General features: G+C 56.0%; 2 protein-coding genes across 3 annotated transcripts; one reads left to right on the top strand and one right to left on the bottom strand.

The window, feature by feature from the left end:
- Positions 1-3,561: 3,561 nt before the first annotated feature.
- On the top strand, positions 3,562-7,639 carry CDK5 (cyclin dependent kinase 5). Of its 2 annotated transcripts, none has more exons than XM_023727910.1 (12): positions 3,562-3,737; positions 4,418-4,482; positions 4,597-4,664; positions 4,804-4,864; positions 4,967-5,023; positions 5,736-5,831; positions 5,946-6,020; positions 6,184-6,280; positions 6,462-6,531; positions 7,035-7,095; positions 7,183-7,263; positions 7,368-7,639. In XM_023727910.1, exons 1-12 carry the CDS (start codon positions 3,701-3,703, stop codon positions 7,452-7,454), a joined length of 855 nt encoding a protein of 284 aa, XP_023583678.1. In that variant the 5' UTR covers positions 3,562-3,700; the 3' UTR covers positions 7,455-7,639. The 2 variants fall into 2 exon arrangements, with proteins under 2 accessions (XP_023583678.1, XP_004372794.1); XM_004372737.2 differs by having other exon boundaries at positions 4,418-4,506.
- Positions 7,640-8,750: 1,111 nt separating this feature from the next.
- Positions 8,751-12,273, bottom strand: ASIC3 (acid sensing ion channel subunit 3). The gene is made up of 11 exons (XM_004372736.1): positions 11,740-12,273; positions 10,967-11,117; positions 10,640-10,767; positions 10,285-10,486; positions 10,134-10,190; positions 9,916-10,063; positions 9,567-9,658; positions 9,402-9,481; positions 9,244-9,315; positions 8,946-9,004; positions 8,751-8,829 (listed from the first exon to the last, which is right to left on the bottom strand). The coding sequence occupies exons 1-11, from the start codon at positions 12,271-12,273 to the stop codon at positions 8,751-8,753; spliced, it is 1,602 nt and encodes a 533-aa protein (XP_004372793.1).
- Between the last annotated feature and the right edge of the window lie 7,035 nt (positions 12,274-19,308).

Below are 19,308 nucleotides of genomic sequence, written 5' to 3'. Positions count from 1 at the left end.
CTGGGGGAGGGGCACGTGACGGGCAGGAGGGGGTGGGCACAGAAACCCTGGGAGACGGGGTGTGAGGGGGCAGTCTGGATCCCTCTCCTCCCCTAGCCTGGGGCAGGAAAATCTGAGTGGCACGGCTGACACCCTCCTGACCGTGACTGTAGAGTTGTCTGGGAGGACACCTTGTGCGTATGTGTGGGGGGGAGGGGCAGATGAGGAGTTGCAGTTGGGGAACCCAATCAGTGCAAACTGGGGTACCCATTCAGAGTGGGGGAAGGTCAGGGGCCTCCTAAGGTTCTCGAGAGGGAGAAATACAATATGTTGTTGGGGGTTGGGTTGCCCGACTTAGGGCTATATCGGGGCGACACAGGTCAGTGTAGGGTCAAACAATATTGGTCTGGGGTAGGGGTCAGCTCAGGGTGGGAAGCCTGGGACGACACATTCTTGGCAAGCCTCCGACTCAGCTGACCACTCTCCTCACCTCCCCCCTTCAGTAGGCCTTCAGCCAGGGCACATCCAGTGTGGGGGAGAGGTGCACTGGGCTGGGCACCAGTCTGGGAAGGGTGTGGAGAGTGTCTGTCCTGAGCACCTGCAGGTGCCCCGCCCCCACTGCAGGCTGTGCCCTCGATGTACTCCTCCACTATCCCTTTCTCCTTTTACTCCCCCTATACCCCCCCCACCCCGCCTCTGGAGAACACAAAGCAGCTTCTGTCCAGAGCATCGGTGCCGATAATCCGGGGTGGGGGCACATTCCCGGGACCAGCCCCGACCGGCCCGGAGGATTAGCATCTCTCCCCCGGCCCAAGGGATTAGCACCCCGGACCCCCACTTGGGCATTAACCACCACCACCACCCCCGCCCCAGTGAATTCGCACATTCCACAGCTCTTCAATGTGGGGCTGGCGGGAGGAAAAGGATAAAGTGGACCCTGGATTTCACGCAGCACCGCCCCCCACACCCAGCACGGATACCCCGCCCAGACAAACCGGCCCCCTAGGAGTTAGATTCAACTCTCTCCGAGCTCGTCTTTCCCATCCCCACCCAGCTGCACCCTCTTCAGCCTGACCCCTTGTCCTGACCTGACCTGCCAACCCCCCCTACACGACTCCGCCTCCCAACGCGGAGGTCGGCGGCGGAGGCCTCCGGCGACCCCCAGGCTGGGCGCCTAAGACGAACCTGAAGAATAAAATAGGGGGTCGCAAGGGAGGGGTGTCGTCTGGAGCCCGCCCGAGTCGGGAAGATTGGCGGAGCTTCCCTGCGACTAGCCCCTTCTGGTGGTAGGGGGAGCAGCACCCTTGTTTTAGGGAACTCTAAGCAGCGAACCTCTGAATCCCCGCTTCTGACCCGCACTCCACTCGGCTCCCCATCCTTTTCCCCAAGACCTGGCTCCTCGCACCCCAGTCTCCGCCCTTTCCTCCACTTCCATTCCCTCCCCGCCCTGAGTCCCGGGTTCCCCCTTTCCTTTCCCCTCCCTTCCTCCCTCCGCGGCCCCGGCCCTCCTCCGCCAGCTCCTCTGCGCTTACCCGGTAGCTCTGGACTTCGCTCCCCCGGGGTCTCAGGGACTTTCCCCCTTCTCCGGCGCCCTCGCGCGCTCCCGACAACGCCCCCGTGCCCACTCCGGGGCGCGTCCCCGCCGCTCCCAACTTCTAGCAACTCAACTTTCCCCCGCGCTGCGGGCAGGCCAGCCCCCTGCGTGCGCGCCCCCCGGGGCACGTGCGCGGCCCCGCCGGTGGGGGCCTGGAGAGGCTGGCGCGGAGGCGCGCTCCCAGTCACTGCTCGGCACCAAGAGCCGCCTGGGCTAGGGCGCCGCTCTGCTCTGCGGGCCTCCCGGCCCACAATCCGCCGCTCAGGGTTCGGCTACGGGTCCCCGCTCCGGGCTGAGCAGGCTGCTGTCTCGCCACCCGATTGCGGCGGCTCTGGGCGGAAAGGAACCCGCCTCACACTGGGGATAACAACCAAACCAAACCCGTAGCCGTCGAGATAGCGGGCAGGAAAACGGAGACAGGATGGTCAGGAAATTCGGGGCGGAAGAATTGAATGGTAAATTTATCGGAGTCAAGACTCTCTTGCCACCCCCCGCAAAAACTAACAAACCCCACTGCCTCCAAGAGAGAGCCCTTTCTTTGCCCAGGGGATGAGGGTGGTGAGAGAGGGAGTGGCGGCTGGAGGCTGGATGCCCGTTACCCTGAGCTAACCCCGGAGAGAGCACCTTGTTCGGGGCTCCCCCCATTGCTGAGCTGCCTCGGAGCGATTCCCGGGGGCGGGGGTCTCCTAGTCTGTACTACCTAGACATGTACTCGAACCTTACTCATAGTCATTACTGCCATTTAGAGATCCTTGTGTGTAACGTAGGAGCCCCGGTGGCGCACTGGTTAAAGCGATGAATTGCTAACCAAAAGGTTAGCGGTTGGAAACCACCAACGGCTCTGCGGGAGAAAGATGTGGCAGTCCACTTCCGTAGAGATTTATAGCCTTGGAAACCCTATGGAGTCGATATGAGTCCGCATTGACTCGATGGCAGTGGGTTGTGTGTAACTTACTTTCTTTCCTGACGAGTAAGCTTTCCTTCTTTTCTTTAGTTGGCCACCGAGTGCAGCACAGCAATGTGTATGCCGGAAATACATGAGTTAACTTAATAAATGTTCAGCACCTACTCGGGCTCCAGCGCTGAAGGATACTGTTTGAGGCCCTTTCACACAGTTCACAGCCCTCAAGAATGCAATCATGAGACAATTAGAGAGCAGCGTAAGAAAATCTATAATCAACTACTTAATGGATGAGGGCAGGCTGCTGCAAGCGCACCACCTGTTTGCCTGCCTGTCTGTTGCGCGGTAACACACAACTGGCCCTTGTCCGCCGCGCTTGGCCTAACTCTAGAGATACTGGCTACCCACCCCACCCAGCCCCCGACGTCAGGACGCAGCGGCTGGAGTCGGGTGAGCTCGGATAAATAAGAGCCGGAGAAGAGAGGGGTCTCTGGCGAATGTTAAATCGTTCTTCTCTCTGCTCAGCTCCAGTCTAAAGTGGGGCACACCTGCCTCTCCTTCCCAGCCCAGTAATCAGCTGGTCCCTGTGAAGTCATCATCAGCAAGGCACCACTCTGAGCCACTCCCCAGATCATCCTGGGACCACGAAGGGCCAGGGAAAAGGTGAACACAGTGCTGAGACCGTCAGGCGGTTGTTGGGAACCAAATAGCATTTGTCTCTTCAGCCAGGTCAGGGCCAAGCCACTTGGGTCCCGGATCTAGGCCAAGCTCCAAAGCCGAAACAGAGGTGCCAACCCCCACCCCCGCTGCATTCTGGAACGTGCAGTCCCTGAGTGGCACTTTCCAAAAGAGGCTGTGACCACAGAAAAGCAATAACAACAGCGGGGCACCCTGGGACCGGGGTGATGCGGCGGGGACGCCCGGAAAGCGGATATGCGACGCTTTCTGGGACTTGAAGTCCGAGGTTTTCCCCGCGGTCGGACCGAGTCCCGGGAGTCGAGCGCTGCAGAGAGTCTGAGCGCAGCCTGCTGGGGGCTGTAGTCTTCTTGGTTCCGCGGGCCCAAGCATTACAGGGAGATCTGACTGTCCTAGGACTACAAGCCCCAGAAGCCCATGCGCAGGCAGGAGGGCGAGGCAGGGCCTGAGGCTGGGGTGCCGCCTCCTCTGCAACGCCGGGGCCGGAGTCTTAGAGGCGAGGGCCCGCAGGGGTCCCTGCGGCCGCTGTGATGCAGAAATACGAGAAGCTGGAGAAGATTGGGGAAGGTAATGGGACCACGAGATGTTCATGCAAGATATTCTTCTGCAGACCTCTCTGCATTCCTTGCAGCCCTGGCTTCTCTACCGTCAGCAATACCCATAGACTCGACCCGGACTTCAACACTCGCTGCAGCCCTGGCCCCCTGACCTCAACACACCGTGCAGACACCAATCCTTTCAACGTTAGCATTTCCTGCAGGCCCCCATTCCCAACCTGAGCACTCCCCAGACCCGACCTCTCAACCTCATCACTTCCTGCATTTCGCACCCCTGGCACCACTGGCAGAACCTCACCCCAACCCCAGTTCTCACTGCACACCTCCATCCCCCAAGCTCAACACTAGGAAGACCCTCATTCCTCTCCCAGACCCCTTCTCACTATTTCCAGACCCTCCCAAAGTACTGCCTTTGTTATAGACAGCCTTACCCTTGACAGTCACAGACTCTCCCTCCTGCAGAAACCCTTGAGCCTCTGCAGGCACCTTTTCTGCCCCTCCCCACCTGCCACATCCTCACTCACAAACCTCTTCCACATCCAGCCTTCAGCCTGAACCCTGAACCCCTTCCCTCACTCCTCTGGGCATCAGAAATAACACATTCAGATGTTGCCTCCCCTCCTGGGAGGGATTTCTTAGGTGGAGAAGGGTGCCCCAAACCTTCTTGCACACCTGACCTCCTTCTCCTAGGTACCTATGGAACAGTGTTCAAGGCCAAAAACCGGGAGACTCATGAGATCGTGGCTCTGAAACGGGTGAGGCTGGATGACGATGATGAGGTAGGACTGAAGCACCAGGGCCAGAGAGGAGGGTGAGGGCTTAGGCTGGGTGGGATCTGACTGACTGCCCTGGCTCCCTCCCATATACAGGGAGTGCCGAGTTCCGCCCTTCGGGAAATCTGCCTACTCAAAGAGCTGAAGCACAAGAATATTGTCAGGTGTGTAAACAGGCAAGGTTTTTCTCTTGCCTGTGTGGCTATTGGAGGAGGGTGGGGTTTCAGAGCTGGACTGGGCTGATATTGGGATATTAGGCCTAACCTAATGCATCTGCCTAGCTGGGCCCTTCCTTCTCCCCAGGCTCCATGACGTCCTGCATAGTGACAAGAAGCTGACTTTGGTTTTTGAGTTCTGTGACCAGGTGAAGTGGGGATCTGGGGGACAGTAGCTTGGAGGGGTTGGTATAAGGGCACAGACTGAGGCTGAGATTCTGCCCTACTTCCCCACCTCATCCTTTTTTTAGGACTTGAAGAAGTATTTCGATAGCTGCAATGGTGACTTGGACCCTGAAATTGTGAAGGTGAGGGGGGTGGGGTCCTGGGCACTCACTGAGGCTGGGGCTGGAGTCAATCTTCAGTGTAAGTGCTCTTTGAGCACCAGTTCTGGGCCTAAGCAGGGACCCTCCAGGATGGAAAAGATGAGAACCCGCTGTTCCTGCTCTCCGAGCCTCCAGGCTTAGCCAGCATTTTCACATGGCCTCACTGGGCCCACAGAGTAGCAATCTGATTATTATTTACACTTGAGGGATGAGAAAACCAAGGCTCAAAGAGATACATTCATTCAGTCAACAAATATTTATTGAATGCTTTGCTGTGTGCCAGGCACTGTTGTAGGCCCAAGACCAATTGCCTTCTCCCTGGTTCTAGGGGAACCAAGTGCTGAATCATAGAGCACAAGATACCTATTGATGGTTAAAATGTTTGTGTTCAGGTGACCCAGGTAGGGGAGAGGTCCATGTGGTGGCAAGTGGGAGGGCCCACTTGGCTGTAAGTAACGTAAAGGTAGGGACCAGGGCCAGCTTGTTTCGCTCTTGTGCTCCTAATACCCTGCACGGTCCAAAGTAGGTCCTCATTGATGAATGAATGATGTCGTGAGTGGGTGAGTAAGTGTGGGGATTAGATAGGCAAGGAAGTGTAGGGTAGATTAGAGGCAAAGCAGCGGGGGTGGGGATGGGCACTCGATCCATTGCTGGACAAAGCTTCCTACCAGGATGTGACTCTCCTCCTCCCCAGTCATTCCTTTTCCAGCTGCTAAAAGGCCTGGGATTCTGTCACAGCCGCAATGTGCTGCACAGAGACCTGAAGCCCCAGAACCTGCTCATAAATAGGGTATTTCTCAGGGGACAAGGTGGGAGGCTGGTGGGGGTAGGGCCTAAAGGGAGGGAGCCTGTCCTGAGACTATCCAAAAAGTCTTCTCTATATCCTCTTCTCATCTCCCCTCAGAATGGGGAGCTGAAATTGGCTGATTTTGGGTTGGCTCGAGCCTTTGGGATTCCCGTTCGCTGTTACTCAGCTGAGGTGAGCTGCAGCCATAGGGTGGGGAGGGGATCCCCAGTGAGCACCTCTCAGCCCCAACGCCAGGACCCAAACATACCTTTTCTCTCCTCTCTGAGCCGTCTCCTCCTGGAGCTTCCTCCCCAGCCCTCTAAGTGGGGGTCCCTGTGGGTGGTGTCTTCTCCAGGTGGTCACGCTGTGGTACCGCCCACCAGATGTCCTCTTTGGGGCCAAGCTGTACTCCACATCCATCGACATGTGGTCAGCCGGCTGCATCTTTGCAGGTGACATGCTAGGGGGTCTGCCGAGGTACTTTCTTTCCAATTTAGGTTGACAGATAAGGTCTGGAGGGTCTTTTCTGGGGAAGGGAATGGGACGCTTGGGGATGGGGAGAAGGTGCAGAGGGTGCCAGTGGAGTGAGGGCTTCTTCATGTGTCACCTGTTCTCCCCCTCCCCCATTCCCAGAGCTGGCCAATGCTGGGCGGCCCCTCTTCCCTGGCAACGATGTAGATGACCAGCTGAAGAGGATCTTCAGATATCCTGCCAGTGCCCTTCGCTTTGAGCCTCTGGAAGTGGACTCAGCCCAGGAGCTCAGAGTACAGGGGCTGAGGGGCGGGGCCAAGATGCTGGGTGCCAGGCTTTTCCCGTGTGTGAGGGTGGGGAGCAGGTGGTGGAACCACCAGATTGTCCCATGCAGACCTACCCAGGCAGCAGGAGGCTAGGAGTCATCTGCAGGAAGAAGCCAAGAGGATACGCTTCCAGATGAGAGCTGAATCCTGAGGGCCAGCGGCTTTTTGTGGGAGTAGGGCAAGGGTACAGACTTCAGGATTTAGGTTAAATTAGTTAGCGTTTGTAAAGTGCCTGGCCCCTTGTAAACTTTGTGCAGGGGGGCTGATTGTGAGGGGCCTGCTCCAGTCCTGGGCTGGGCAGAGTGAGGGTGAGTGTGAGGAGCCCTCTCAGGGAGAAGCGGCCGCTCCTGCTGCCCCCAAAGAGGCAGACACCCCTGTCCAGCTGAGTGATCCTTGACCACGTGGACACGCTGCTGGGGACGCCCACTGAGGAGCAGTGGCCCGCCATGACCAAGCTGCCGGACTATAAGGTGTGAGGCCGTGGGGGGGAGGGGTGGCAACCTCCAATCCCCTCAGGCCCCAGGCTCCTGGGCCTGACTCTCCCTGCCCCTCCACAGCCCTACCCGATGTACCCGGCCACCACATCCCTGGTGAACGTCGTGCCAAAGCTCAACGCCACAGGGAGGGACCTGCTGCAGGTGAGAGGCAGGAGTCAGGGGTAGGATGGGTCAGCGCGCTCATTGGCGGGCTGAGGGTGGGCAGGCTCTGGGAGCTGACCCCCGCCATCCTTCCCTCTTTTCAGAACCTCCTCAAGTGTAACCCTGTCCAGCGCATCTCAGCAGAAGAAGCCCTGCAACATCCCTACTTCTCTGACTTCTGTCCGCCCTAGGCTCCAGGACCCCTGGTGCCAGGCTGGGGCCTGGCCTATTTAAGCCCCTCTGGGGAGGGGAGGGAGGCGAGGGTTCATGAAGCACTAGGGCTCCAGCTGTGCTGGGCCTAGCAAGGGTGGAGGCGCCCTGCCTGGATTCTTCACTCCCTCCATGGACTTTATTTAATTTCATAAATCAGCTCCTTTCCCATAGTCTGGCTGATATGGTTGACTTTGAAGGGGAGGTGGGCTTAGCTGGGGGGGTCTCCCCAACTCTGCTCCCAGCTCACAAACAACCGAATCATCCATTCCTTGATCCTCTCCTCTAAGTGGTCTGAGATGGGGCTGGAAACTACTGTCACACCCGTGGGCTGGGGCAGGGCTGGCCCCACGTGTGTGTCTGTGCTCATACGGGCACCCTGCTCCCACCACCAGCGGGGCCTGAGCCTTGCTGAGGGGCTCTGTGGCCAGTGTCTGAGAGTGAGGATGGGCTTCCACCAGAATGGGGAGAAAGAGGCTGTGCTTTTCCTGTGGTCTCCATATCCCGTGTGTACCCTCATGACCCTCCCATTTGCGTCCCCACCCATACCCAGGCCTGCAGGCTCTGTGGTTATATCAGGGCCTCCCCTCCTTTGCTCCTTTATTTGCCCCTTTTCCAACATCTGGGATGTAAAGAAAGGGAGCAGGGCCTGGGTGTGTCCCTCCTGGGAGGGCAACCCCACCTGTCTCAAGCTAGGGCCTTTGTACCAGAGTGGGGAGGTTGGGGACGCAACAGCTCTGCCTGTGGAGACGACTGCTGTGGGCTTTTGGTCCTACATGCGGGAAGGAGTCTGGATCTTCCAAGGTAGGATGACAGCTTGTGTTCTTGGAACTGGAACAGCCCCTCTGCTCCTTGCCTCTTGCCCATTTCTTTCTGAGCCTTTCTCCAGCTGTCGCCTTATCGCCCAGTCTGAATTCAATGGGACTGTCCAGTTTGACCCTTATGCCCTTCCCACCTGTGCTGTGAGGATGCCTGTCCTCTGTTCTCTGAGATGTTAGTCTGACAGACACAGTCACACTGAGGGGCCAGTGGCTGATCCCCTGTTACTGTGTCTCCTCTCCCAGAGAGGTCTATGGTGGTTAACTGTGGCCCAACCCCACTTCCCAGATACCGTGATGGGCTGGAGCAGGCTGGCCGAGCAGGGCTGGCTTTGGCCTGACGAGTCTGCCTGGTCAGAGGAACACTGAGATGAGAGTATTAGCACTTTATTTAGAATACAGATGGCAAGCACATGTGCAAGCTAGGCATGTCAGGGCCCTGAGGACAGAGACGCCAGTCTAGAGCCGTGTGACCAGGTAGCAGGTGCGGTGGGAGGCAGAAATGGTTTTGGTGACGGCACAGGGATGGGTGGGAGGCCTGGTGAGAGACAGACCAGTGGGGCAGGCCTTCACAATGTTGTTCTGCTCACACCCTTTCCCTCCTGGACTGGGCCTGCCCCTCCTCCCTTGACCTCAGGGGCCATTTCTAGTTACCTGGGGCCCAGGCTGAGGTGGGGAACATGGGTTCGAGGGCCTTCTAGCCCTTCCTGCAGCTGTGGGAGGAGGAGAGGCTCAGGGGCAGGAGGGCGTCCTCCCTCCCAGCCACCAGCCAAGTTCACTGCACACCCCTCCCAGCCACCAGCCAAGTTCACTGCACACCCCTTCCAGCCGGACAGCGTCTCAGCTGGAGAGGGATGGTTCTAGGCTGTCAGAAAAAGGGGCAAAGAAAGGGCTGAGCACCCGCATTGGGAGCAGCACGGGGGTGGAGGTGAGTGGAAGAAGGAGTTGCTACCAGATTGGTGCTGGAGTGCCTCTGGGAGCGCCTGCGGTTCCAGAAATATCCCAGGACCCGGTCTCGGAACACCTGGGGGCAAGTAGGAGGGGAAGTGGCCATTGCACCTCTTTCCTGTGGCCTATGTACCCCCTGCCCCCACTGGGGCCCTGGCGCACCTCACAGAGGTAGTCTAGGATCTCAAGGATGGTGAGCAGGCTGGCCCCGATGAACAGCCCCATCTGGCCCCCAATGTCACCTGCGGAGATAGGGTGGTGGTCGCCTCACAGCACCTGCTGCCCACACCTCCCCAGACTCGGCTGGCAGCCTGCATGCGCACACACCAAGAAGCTCCGACACCTCATAGGCCTTTTTCTGCTCCACCATCTCGTAATTTAGGGCCTCGAAGAAGATGTCCAGCACCAGCATGTTCTCTCTAGAGGAAAGGAAGGCCAGGAATGCTCACTGACCGCCTGCTGGGCCAGCTGCTGGGAGGAGACAGATGCAGGTTCTCAAACCGCCGCCACCTTTCAAGGACCCTGGGACGGGGGCGTTACCACCCCGGTTTTCAAAAGAGACAGGGGTGGGCATCTTGTCCAAAGTCCCAAAACCCCTTCTGAGTGTGGAGACCAGTGTGAGCCCGGGGTGCGCACCGCGCTCCAGCCTGCCTCCGCCCGCAGCGCCCCTGCTCACTCGATGTACGCCTCGCTGCGGTTGTGCTTTCGGGCCAGGTAGCGGGCGGCGGCACGGCTCGGGATCCGCACCATGGAGAGCTCCTTGGCGTAGCGCGTGCTGGCGCACGGGCTGGGGCAAGCGCACGCGTCCTTCCGCAGCATGGCGTCTGGCGGCGAGACGAGCCAGGTCAGGGCCGCGCAGGGTGGGACTTGGAGGCGAGGGAGGGGTGCCCTTACCCAGGGCCGGGTTGGTACAGTCCTTGTACTGCTGGGGGCTGCACACAGGCGCGCTGCCTGGGGAAGAGGGCCGGAGAGGAGACAGAGCTTCAGGAGCTGCCCAAGGGCTCACTGACCCCCCAGAGGTACGGACCCCGCCCCAGCCCCTTACCAGGCATATGCATCATTCGACAGCCACACTTCCGAGCCACGTAGCGAGTCTCACAGGCCAGGCGACAACCCATTAGGCTATAGGGAGGGCTGGGACCTGGGCTAGGATTAGGTGAACCCAGGGGACCAGAAGGCTCCAGCTCTAAGTCGAGATCTGGAGACACGGAGCTGCAGTCGCCCCAGGGTGGTGGCAGAAAGCTCAGCTGTGGAGGGACAGGGTTAAGGAAGGGTCTGGAAGAAGAACCCAGGTAGAACTGTGAGAGGTTTCCTGTGGGGCGGAGGCCCTAGGGTGTGGAGCTGAAGGGAGGGGGTTGGGTTGGATCCTTGGGAGGTGCTGGAGGGACAGGTGAGGATACTTGCTGCTGCTGGCAGGACACAAAGGTCTGGTAGCCGGGGGCTGCCCCAAAGCCCAGCTGGTCGATGATGGGCGGCTCTTCCTGGCTATGGATCTGCACTCGTATACCCACCTCAAACGGAGTCTCCTCTGCGGGGAATCACCCGTGAGGCCAAAGGCCCCAAGCAGGCAAGACAGCCCCTCTCCCCAGGCCTGCGCAAACCACTCCTGCCCCCTTCTCACAGGAAAGGAACATGCTTCAGGTGCCCTTCCCGGGCACCTCCTCCCTCATGTCCTTCCCAGAGCCCCGCTCCCCTCTGTGCACTCCCCTTCATGCATGAGCCCCTACCCCTGTCCCTCCACACGGGCAGATACTCATCCTGCTGCACGTCCAGCATGACCTCCAGCCCGTTGCCCGCCCCTCCCTTGGAAGTGGTGAGAAGCTCGGCTCCGTCAGCACCGGAATTAAAGGTGTAACACTGACCCATGCGGGTGAAGATCTGCTGGTGGGCACACAGGTGGCCAGGTTGCACCAGGGGGTGAGACACCATGCAAACCCATGGACTGGGAGCCTTTCCTGTCCCTTTTCTCTCTTTGGTCTCTTTGAACACTGAAGCCTACATTTCAGTCCCCCTAGTCCCATACTCATAAAGGCACACAAAGTTGGACCCTCATGGGCTCCCATCACTCCAGCCCCTCCTCCACCCCTAGGCTCCCACACACACACAACCCAGGGCACAGCCTGCAGGGCAAGTGGTTCTTTGGCTGAAGGTTGCACTAAAAGGAAGTGTGTCCCAGTTGTCCTCTTTGCCCCTGGCAGAGAGAGGGGTCTTTCCCAGAACAGTTCCTCTAGAGAGCCCTCTCCAGGAGCAGGGTCTTCACAGGCCAGAGCTTGGGCCCAGAGCCAGCTTGGACCAGTGCCTGATGCTGGGAGGCCTGGCCTTGTACATTGCAGTCTGCTGGGTGACAGGGACGGTCCCAAGGAAGACAGCTTCCAGGGCTGAACAGAAAGGCATTGGTAGGGTAGGGAGAACTTGGCCTAGCCGGAAGGGAAGGGATCCCTGGGCAGAGCATACTTAGGGTCTGACTTTAGGAGGCACCTGAGCAGGGCTGGAAGCTCACCGCAGTGAAGTTCTCTGGCCCGCAGGGCTGGCCACGGTAGCGGCAGTCCAGCAGCATGTCATCCAGGGAGTGCCCAGCCCGAGCGTAGAGCTGTGCCATGTCGAAGGTGGGACTAGGCATGAAGCCGGGTGGGGCAGGGGGCCGGCCGAGGGCACGCAGGAAGGCAGCGTGCTCAGCAGGGTCCAGGCCCAGCAGTGCGGGCCCGGCCCAGTGCAGGTCGTTGGGTGTGAGGCGCGAGCGGCGCAGCGGGTTGATGTTGCACAGGGTGATGGCCGGGAAGGTGAGCTGGTGGCTCTCCCGCTCATCCAGAGCTGTCTCGTGGTGGTATTCCCCATAGTAGCGCACCCTCTCAGCCACCTGGTAGAGGAAGGCAGCCAGCGACAGGAGCACGGCCGCAGCCCACAGTGCCCGGCGTAGGGTTAGACCCCCCGGGCCAAAGACATGGCCCAGGCCGTGCAGCGTGCAGCTGCTGGCGAACGCTCGAATGTCAGAGGCCGGCCGTGGGGCCACCTCTGGCCCTGAGGTGGGCTTCATGACTGTGGCTTGGGGAATAAGACCCAGAGGGCTGGAAAGAGTGATGTGGGGTCAGTCCCAGGGCCAGAAGGACTGAGGCAAGACTCAGGTGGCCAGGCAGGGGTCACTGCAGGGCAGGCAAAGGGAGGAGAGGGTCAGAGGAGAGCAGCCAAGCGGGAGGCACTGGCCTGGTGGGGTGGATGAGGTCCGGGTGGGCTTCCCCAGGAGCGGGCTGTGGCTTCACGAGGCTCCGCAGCACAGTCAGCTGTGGCAAGCAGGGGCTGCTCTGCCAAGGTAGTGCTGCCAGAGCTGCTGCAGAGGATTGGGTTTCAGCAGTGAGGGGGGTCAGGGGGCTGGCAGAGCAGTCTGCAGGGCGAGATCCCTGGGGCCCCAGGCTGAGCCATTAGTGCGGCATAGTGGGGGCATGCTGTTGGAGATCAGAGGCGCCAGGAGGAAACGGCAGCAATGGTGAGGGCTTGAGGTGAGCCCAGAGGTAAGTTGGGGCTGGGGGTGCCTTCAGGCTGTCTAGGCTCACAGTGGCAGCACCTGTGTGAGGCCTGAGGACCAGTCCCTGACCCAGGCCCAGCCCCTCTTGTCTCCTCTGTCTCCCCCCTTCCCACTCACTTCACCCAGGATCATTTGTTCTTTCAAGAAGGGTGGGGCTGGCTCCTGTCCAAGCTGCAGAGTGGTGGGAAGTTGGCACTAGCTTTGAGTCTCCTCTTTCTGTGCCCCCTAGGTCCTAGAATGCCTCGGGCAGTCAGGGCTTCTTCCAGCTCCTGTGTCCACGGCCTGTCTGTCTCCTGAGTGACCCTATCTCCCTGAGAAGTCAGACCCCACCTCCCCCTCCTCAGGCCCTCCTGTTGGGGAGGCCTTCTTGACCACAGTGACGGAGTTGGGGGCTGACCTGTCCCAGGTCACATGGCGCCTACTAACTGAAGCTGCCTTTGCCCAAAGAGTAAGACATGGAATAGTGTGTACAATGTGCTACTTCTTGGGCTTAGAAAGGGTAAAAAAAAGATAATATATACTCAGATTTGCTTGTATTGCGTTCGTATGTGTGGGAAGGAACCAAGAAATGAAAGTAACTCTGTGGGAATTGTGGGGACCAGGGAAGACAGGGCAGGGGTGGGAGTGAGGCTTCTATGTTTACCTTTTCATATTGTTTCGATTTTTGAACCATGTGAACGTCTCACATGTTTAAAAAATAAATAAAACTAACTTTAAAAGAGAGAAGCCCTGAGACCCCAGGGACCTCCAATTTCATCCTGGCTTAGGTGTGCTGAACCCCTCGGATGGGCCAAGAATGCTGTCTGAGCCTCTGTGGGGCCAGCTCCTGCCTGGTCTGGCCATGCGGCCTGTGCCTATGGTGCCCTGGCTAGCTTCCTCTGGGTCTAGGAAGGCCCCCTGCTGAATTCCTTACTCTTGTGATACTAGCATCTCAGGATTCCCTCAGTGCCTGGTCATTCAGTGGATGCAGCCCCTCACCCACCACCTCAGGCTTGTCCCCACACTCCATCACCATCCCAATTCCATCCTAGCTTGGAGCATCCACCCACCAACTTCTCCATCACAGCCCTTACAGTCTGGGCCTGCCCCTTCTAATTGCCTGTTTCATTCCTAGCCCTGTCCCAACCCTCTTCGGCTTCCTTGAAGACGGAGGCAGCCCAAGGTGAGAATTCCATAGCCCGGTAGTCATTGTCAACAGGGGAGCTCTTCCTAACCCCAAAGGGTAGCATGCTGTACACCTAGCCACGCTGTTTGACATCTTACTCTTTTCACTTAATGAGATATTCTGAATACCTTGTGACATCAGTACCTGAAGAACTTCCTTTTTTTTTTTAATGGTTGCATACCATTTGTGATAGTTAATTTTATATGTCAACTTGGCTAGGCTATGATTCCCAGTGGTTTGACCAAACACTAGACTAGTTCCTGTTCCACAGTGTAATCATCTTTCATAATTTAATCTTATGTAATCAATCGGTCAATCAGTTGAAACAGGGGTTTCCTTAAGGTGTGGTCTGCCCCCAGACTATAAATAAATACTCTGGAAAACTCTGTCTCTCTGTCTCCTGACTCTGCACTCTTCCTATCACATGACCTATGGATCTTGGGACACAAGGCGGGAGTCTCCAGCCTGCTGCCTGACCTACAGATTTTGGACTTGCCAGCCCCCGGGTTTTGTGAAGTAAATCAATCCCTATATATCTATCTCTATATCTCACTAGTTCTGTTTCTCTAGAGAACCCTAAGACACCATTCTGTCATGTGAATGTATCATAGTTATTTAACCACTCCTCCTCTTGAACACTGAGAGCTTCTAGTCTTTCTATTACAAGCAATGCTTGGTCAGTTCCATTGCACAGATGTCTTTATATGCTTGTGCAGTGTTATGGATTGAATTGTGTCCTCCAGAAAGACATGTTGAAATCCTAATCTCTGGTACCTGTGAACATGACCTTGTTTGGAAATAGAGTCTTTGAGGATACTATCAGTTACTATGAGGTCATACTGGAATAGGGTGGGTCCTAATCCTATATGAATGGTGTCCTTATAAAAGAGGAAAAGACACACAGAGACAGAAAAAGGATGCTAGGTGATGCTGCAGCTGCAAGCCAAGCAATGCTTGGCACTACCAGAAGTGGAAGGGAGTCATGGAACAGATTCTCCATCAAAGCTTCAGAAGGAACCAACATGGCCGATAGCCTGATTTGGACTTCTAGCTTCCAGAACTATGCAGCAATAAATATCTGTTCTTATAAGCCACGTAGTTTGTAGTATTTTGTTATGGTAGCCCTAGGAAACTAATACAGTTTATTGGTACTGGAAAGTGGGGTACTACTGTAACAAATACTTAAAAATGTGGAAGTGATTTTGGAATTGGATAATGGGTAGAGGCTGGAAGAGTTTTGAGGCACTTAATGGTAAAAGCCTAGGTTGAAGAGACTGTTCATAGGATTATGGACATTAAAGGTGGTTCTGGTGAGGACTCAGAAAGCAGTGAGAAGAGCTGTAGAGAAAGTTCCTAGCCTCATGAACAGAATGTTGCTGGAAATGTGTACTTTCAATATGCTTCTGGTGAGGCCTTAAAAGGAAATGATGAACATGTTATTGGACATTGGAGGAAAGGTGATCCTTGTTATAAACTGGCAAAGAACTTGGCTGAATTATGTTTGAATGTTTTGTGGGAAGTAGAAGTTGTAAGTGATGAACGTAGATATTTAGCCAAGGAGATTTCTAAGCAAGATGTTGAAGGCACAACCTGGTTTCTCCTTGCTACTTATAGTAAAATGTGAGTGGAAAGAGAGAAGTTCAGAAATGAACTGTGCAAAAAGGAACCAGAGATTGAAAATTTGGAGAATTCTTGGCCTATCTATATTTGTTGAGAAAACATGGTCCGGAGAGAAAGCAAGGGTGTGGCTGGACAATTTGCTAAAGAGATTAGGTGTGTGATTTATGGATCCCACCAAACATCTCAGCAGAAACATTATCAGCTTAGACTGAAGGGAACAGAGAAATGAACAGGATGAAATGAAGGAAAGCTGTCCAGTTTCTGGAATTCTACAGGCAGGAAACAGGCTGATGGAGCTGCTTGGCTGCAAACATCTCTTGTCCTCCAAGAAAAGGAATTTTGCCCCAGGATGGACCATACCCAGAGTCTCACCCATACCTGATTTAGATTAGGTTTTGGATTTAGAGTTAATACTGGAATGGGTTAAGACTTTTGGAGATGCTGGGATGGGGTGAATGTATTTTGCACATGGGAACAACACAAATTTTGGGGGACAGAGGGTAAACTATTATGGATTCAATCGTGTCCCCTAAAAAGATACGCTGAAGTTATAACCCCTGGTACCTGTGAACATGACCTTGTTTGGAAATAGGATCTTTGAAGGTATCAGTTCGGTGAATATGAGGTCATACCGCAGTAGGATGGGTTCTATTCCTAAATGACTGGTGTCCTTATAAAAAAGAAGATACACAGAGAAACAGTCAGAGGAAGGACTTCAAGTGATGCTGCAGCAAGCCAGAGAACACTGGGAGCTACCAGCAGCTAGGAGGGAGACATGGAAGAGACTCTCCCTCAAAGCCTCGGGAGGAAATCAACACAGCCAATACTCTGATTTGGACTTCTAGCCTCTACAACTGTGAGACAATAAATTTCTGTTTTTATCAGTAACTCAAGTTTGTGGTACTTTGTTTACAGCAGCCCTAGGAAACTAACAAACTCCTAGAAATAGAATTGCTGGGTCAGAAGGCAACTGCACTGGTAATTTGATAGGTTATCACAAAACTCACCTGCATAGGAGTGACACCATCTTACATTCCTATCAATAACATAGAAGCATGCCTGTTTTGCACTGGCTTTTCTAAAGGAGGAGATGCTGTGTCCTTGTACAAGCTTAGGAAGCCCAGGGACAGGCTGCTAGAAATACCTGGGCCACAGTGCCTAGCAGTGTGAAAAACCTGGCCTTGAGAGGGCAGAGCCAGCACATCATTTGACTGAAGAAACCTCAGATGACCCAGAGAAGATGGGTTGGGGCTGAGGGAGGACTCCCAGTGGCTGGAGCAGAGACCTCCAGAAAGCAGAGCTGCAGTGTGCAAGGTTAGTGCCACGTGGCCTGAAGAGGGACAAGGCTGTCTTGCTCATTCATCTAAGGTGCAGGGGACCTGGGGCAGCAGCAAGAGGGTCAGGCAGCTTCAGAACTGAAGGGCTGGCTGCCTGGCTTGGGGCCTGGGGAGCCGGCCAATTTAGAAATGTCCTTCCAGAGGGCGGCACAGTGTCAGGACCTGGGCCTTGTCAGCCTCAAGCTCTATGTTGACTTATTCACACGCTCTGTGTATATGGGTCTTTTGAGAAGCTCCACTGTGAGCCCAAGAGAAAGCAGGCTTATCTCCATTAATTTATTTGCTGAAATTTATTTCTACCCCATCTCCTCCCAAAAAGTATTTGAGCCAGCCAGGTTCACTTTGGTGGGCTTTTTGACCTTGAGTGGAAGAAACAGCATGCTTCCATCAAAGGAGCCTTACCCCTCTGTCACAACTCCTCGTGCTGCATGGGGCCAGGGCATGCCTCAGTCCCCACTGCAGGCTCCGTGGTACAGAACAGGTTTAAAGGAATGAGTAAATAACATGGTTTATCATGCAGATGGGACCACCTTCCAAGGCTGCAGCATTATGATTTTTCAAGAAGTGCTTTCATGTAGATTATCCCATCTACATTCTTAAAACAAGCTTTCAAGCTTAAGTCCAGACAGGATTATCTGTACTGAACAGCCGGAGGAGCCAAGATTGAGAGGTTAAGGTTACATAGCAAGAGCACTGAGAGCTGGTGCTGGCTTTCCAGTACGAGACTTTCCATGGAATTTTGCTACTTCCCTGGTGGGTGGAGGGGGAACAGGATTTGTTCCACCCCCCTCCCCCAGGGTGTAAGGAGAGACTTCAAATCTGATGTCAGATGTCCTGGATGGTGGGAGCTAGCTGGTGAAGCAGGAGGGAGGGGCCTGCTGACTGGGCCAGGAAGCAGAGGCCCTGCTTAGCTGCACTAGGGAGGTGTTTAGTGGCAACGCAGCCAGAGCCAGCCCCAAGCTCTGCTCCCTGGGCAACCTCTCATCAGTCTGGAAGCAGGATATCAGACCGGGGTGGCTGTGGCCCTGGGAGATTTTAGGTGGTTTGGTCCCAAAGTAGCATCTAAACCACACGTCCCAGAAACTGGGACTCTTACCCCAGCTCAAGCACTCACACCTGAGTCACCACTGCTGCCTCTTCCAGGCTGGCCTCCCAGTCCCCAACAGTCCCTGCTTTGTCCAGCACACTGCTGCCAGACCAGCCTCACTGCAACATGGCATTGCCCTTCTTTTGCCACAGGACAAAATCTGAAATGCTTGGCAGGCCTTGAAGATCAGGCACAGGCAATCCCTCTCCCGCTACCGTGGTGGGCAGGGCGCAGTGTGGTCATTCACATGGAAACCTAACCTAATCCGTTGCCATCGAGTCCACTGCGACTCATAGGGAACCTACAGGACAGAGTAGAACTGCCCCATAGGGTTTCCAAGCAGTGGATTTGAATTGCCAACCTTCTGATTAACAGCCGAGTTCTTAACCACTGTGCCACACACGGGAAGTGGCTCTGAATTGGCAGAGGCTTCCCAGTGGAAGGTGACATGACCAGAGCCAAGCAGGAAAGGCAGAGGCTCTGGGGCAAACTGGGAGGCTGGTGCTCCGCGGGCCAGCACAGGTACACGAAGCTGCCCTGCATAGGGCCTTCCACTGGGCCCTTTGGGTCCTCTCAGCAGCAGCCTGGAGCCCAGCCACAGCCTCACCCACAGCTCTGGGGACACAGGTGTGTGTCACTTGGGCTGTCTCCCTGCCCACTCCAGAGCCCTCCCTGACCACTCTGGGGAGGCAGCCTGGCAGTGACCGCTCTTTCTCGATGCGACTGTGTCCCAGCAGCGAGGGGGTGGGCATGAACCGCTCCATTTGTCTGCACTTATGAGCACTATATGCCCCACGTGGCTGAGTTTGGGGTGTGTGTCTGGTCCTCTGTTTTCTTCAGAGCTGTGTTCTCTCCATGTAGACAGGAGACTGGCCTACAACCTCGCCAGGGGAGAGACCTGAGGTGCACGGGGCAGGGGCAAGCTAGGAGTGTCTACTGGGGCTTGGGCACCCCCTACCCTGCGAAGAGCCAGGCAGTGTTGGGCCTATGTCCCGCTTGGGTGGGGTGTAGGGGGTACTGAGGCTGCAGCAGTTCTCACTGGTCTGGGGGTAGGGGTAGGGTGAACTGTAGAAATCAGGCTATGCTAATGGAGCAGAGGGAAGTTATGGGCCGACGAGTTGGAGGATGTCAGGGAGTCAGTCTCCACTATAGGACAATGAGGTCCTAGCCAGGGTGGACTTGCGGTGCAGAAAAACCCTAGGTCTAAATTCCAACACCCACTCCCAGACCCTGACTTTTAAAAATCCCCTGGAGCTGGGGCCTGACAGGGAGAGGGAGAAGGCTCAGCAGACTCTGACTCCACCCTTTTGCAGCACAATGATGCTCAGGCTCTGGGGGGA

The sequence above is a fragment of the Trichechus manatus genome, unplaced genomic scaffold (genome assembly GCF_000243295.1).
Source record: "Trichechus manatus latirostris isolate Lorelei unplaced genomic scaffold, TriManLat1.0 scaffold00020, whole genome shotgun sequence".
NCBI lineage: Eukaryota > Metazoa > Chordata > Mammalia > Sirenia > Trichechidae > Trichechus > Trichechus manatus.
This window is presented reverse-complemented; position numbering and strand designations above follow the sequence as displayed.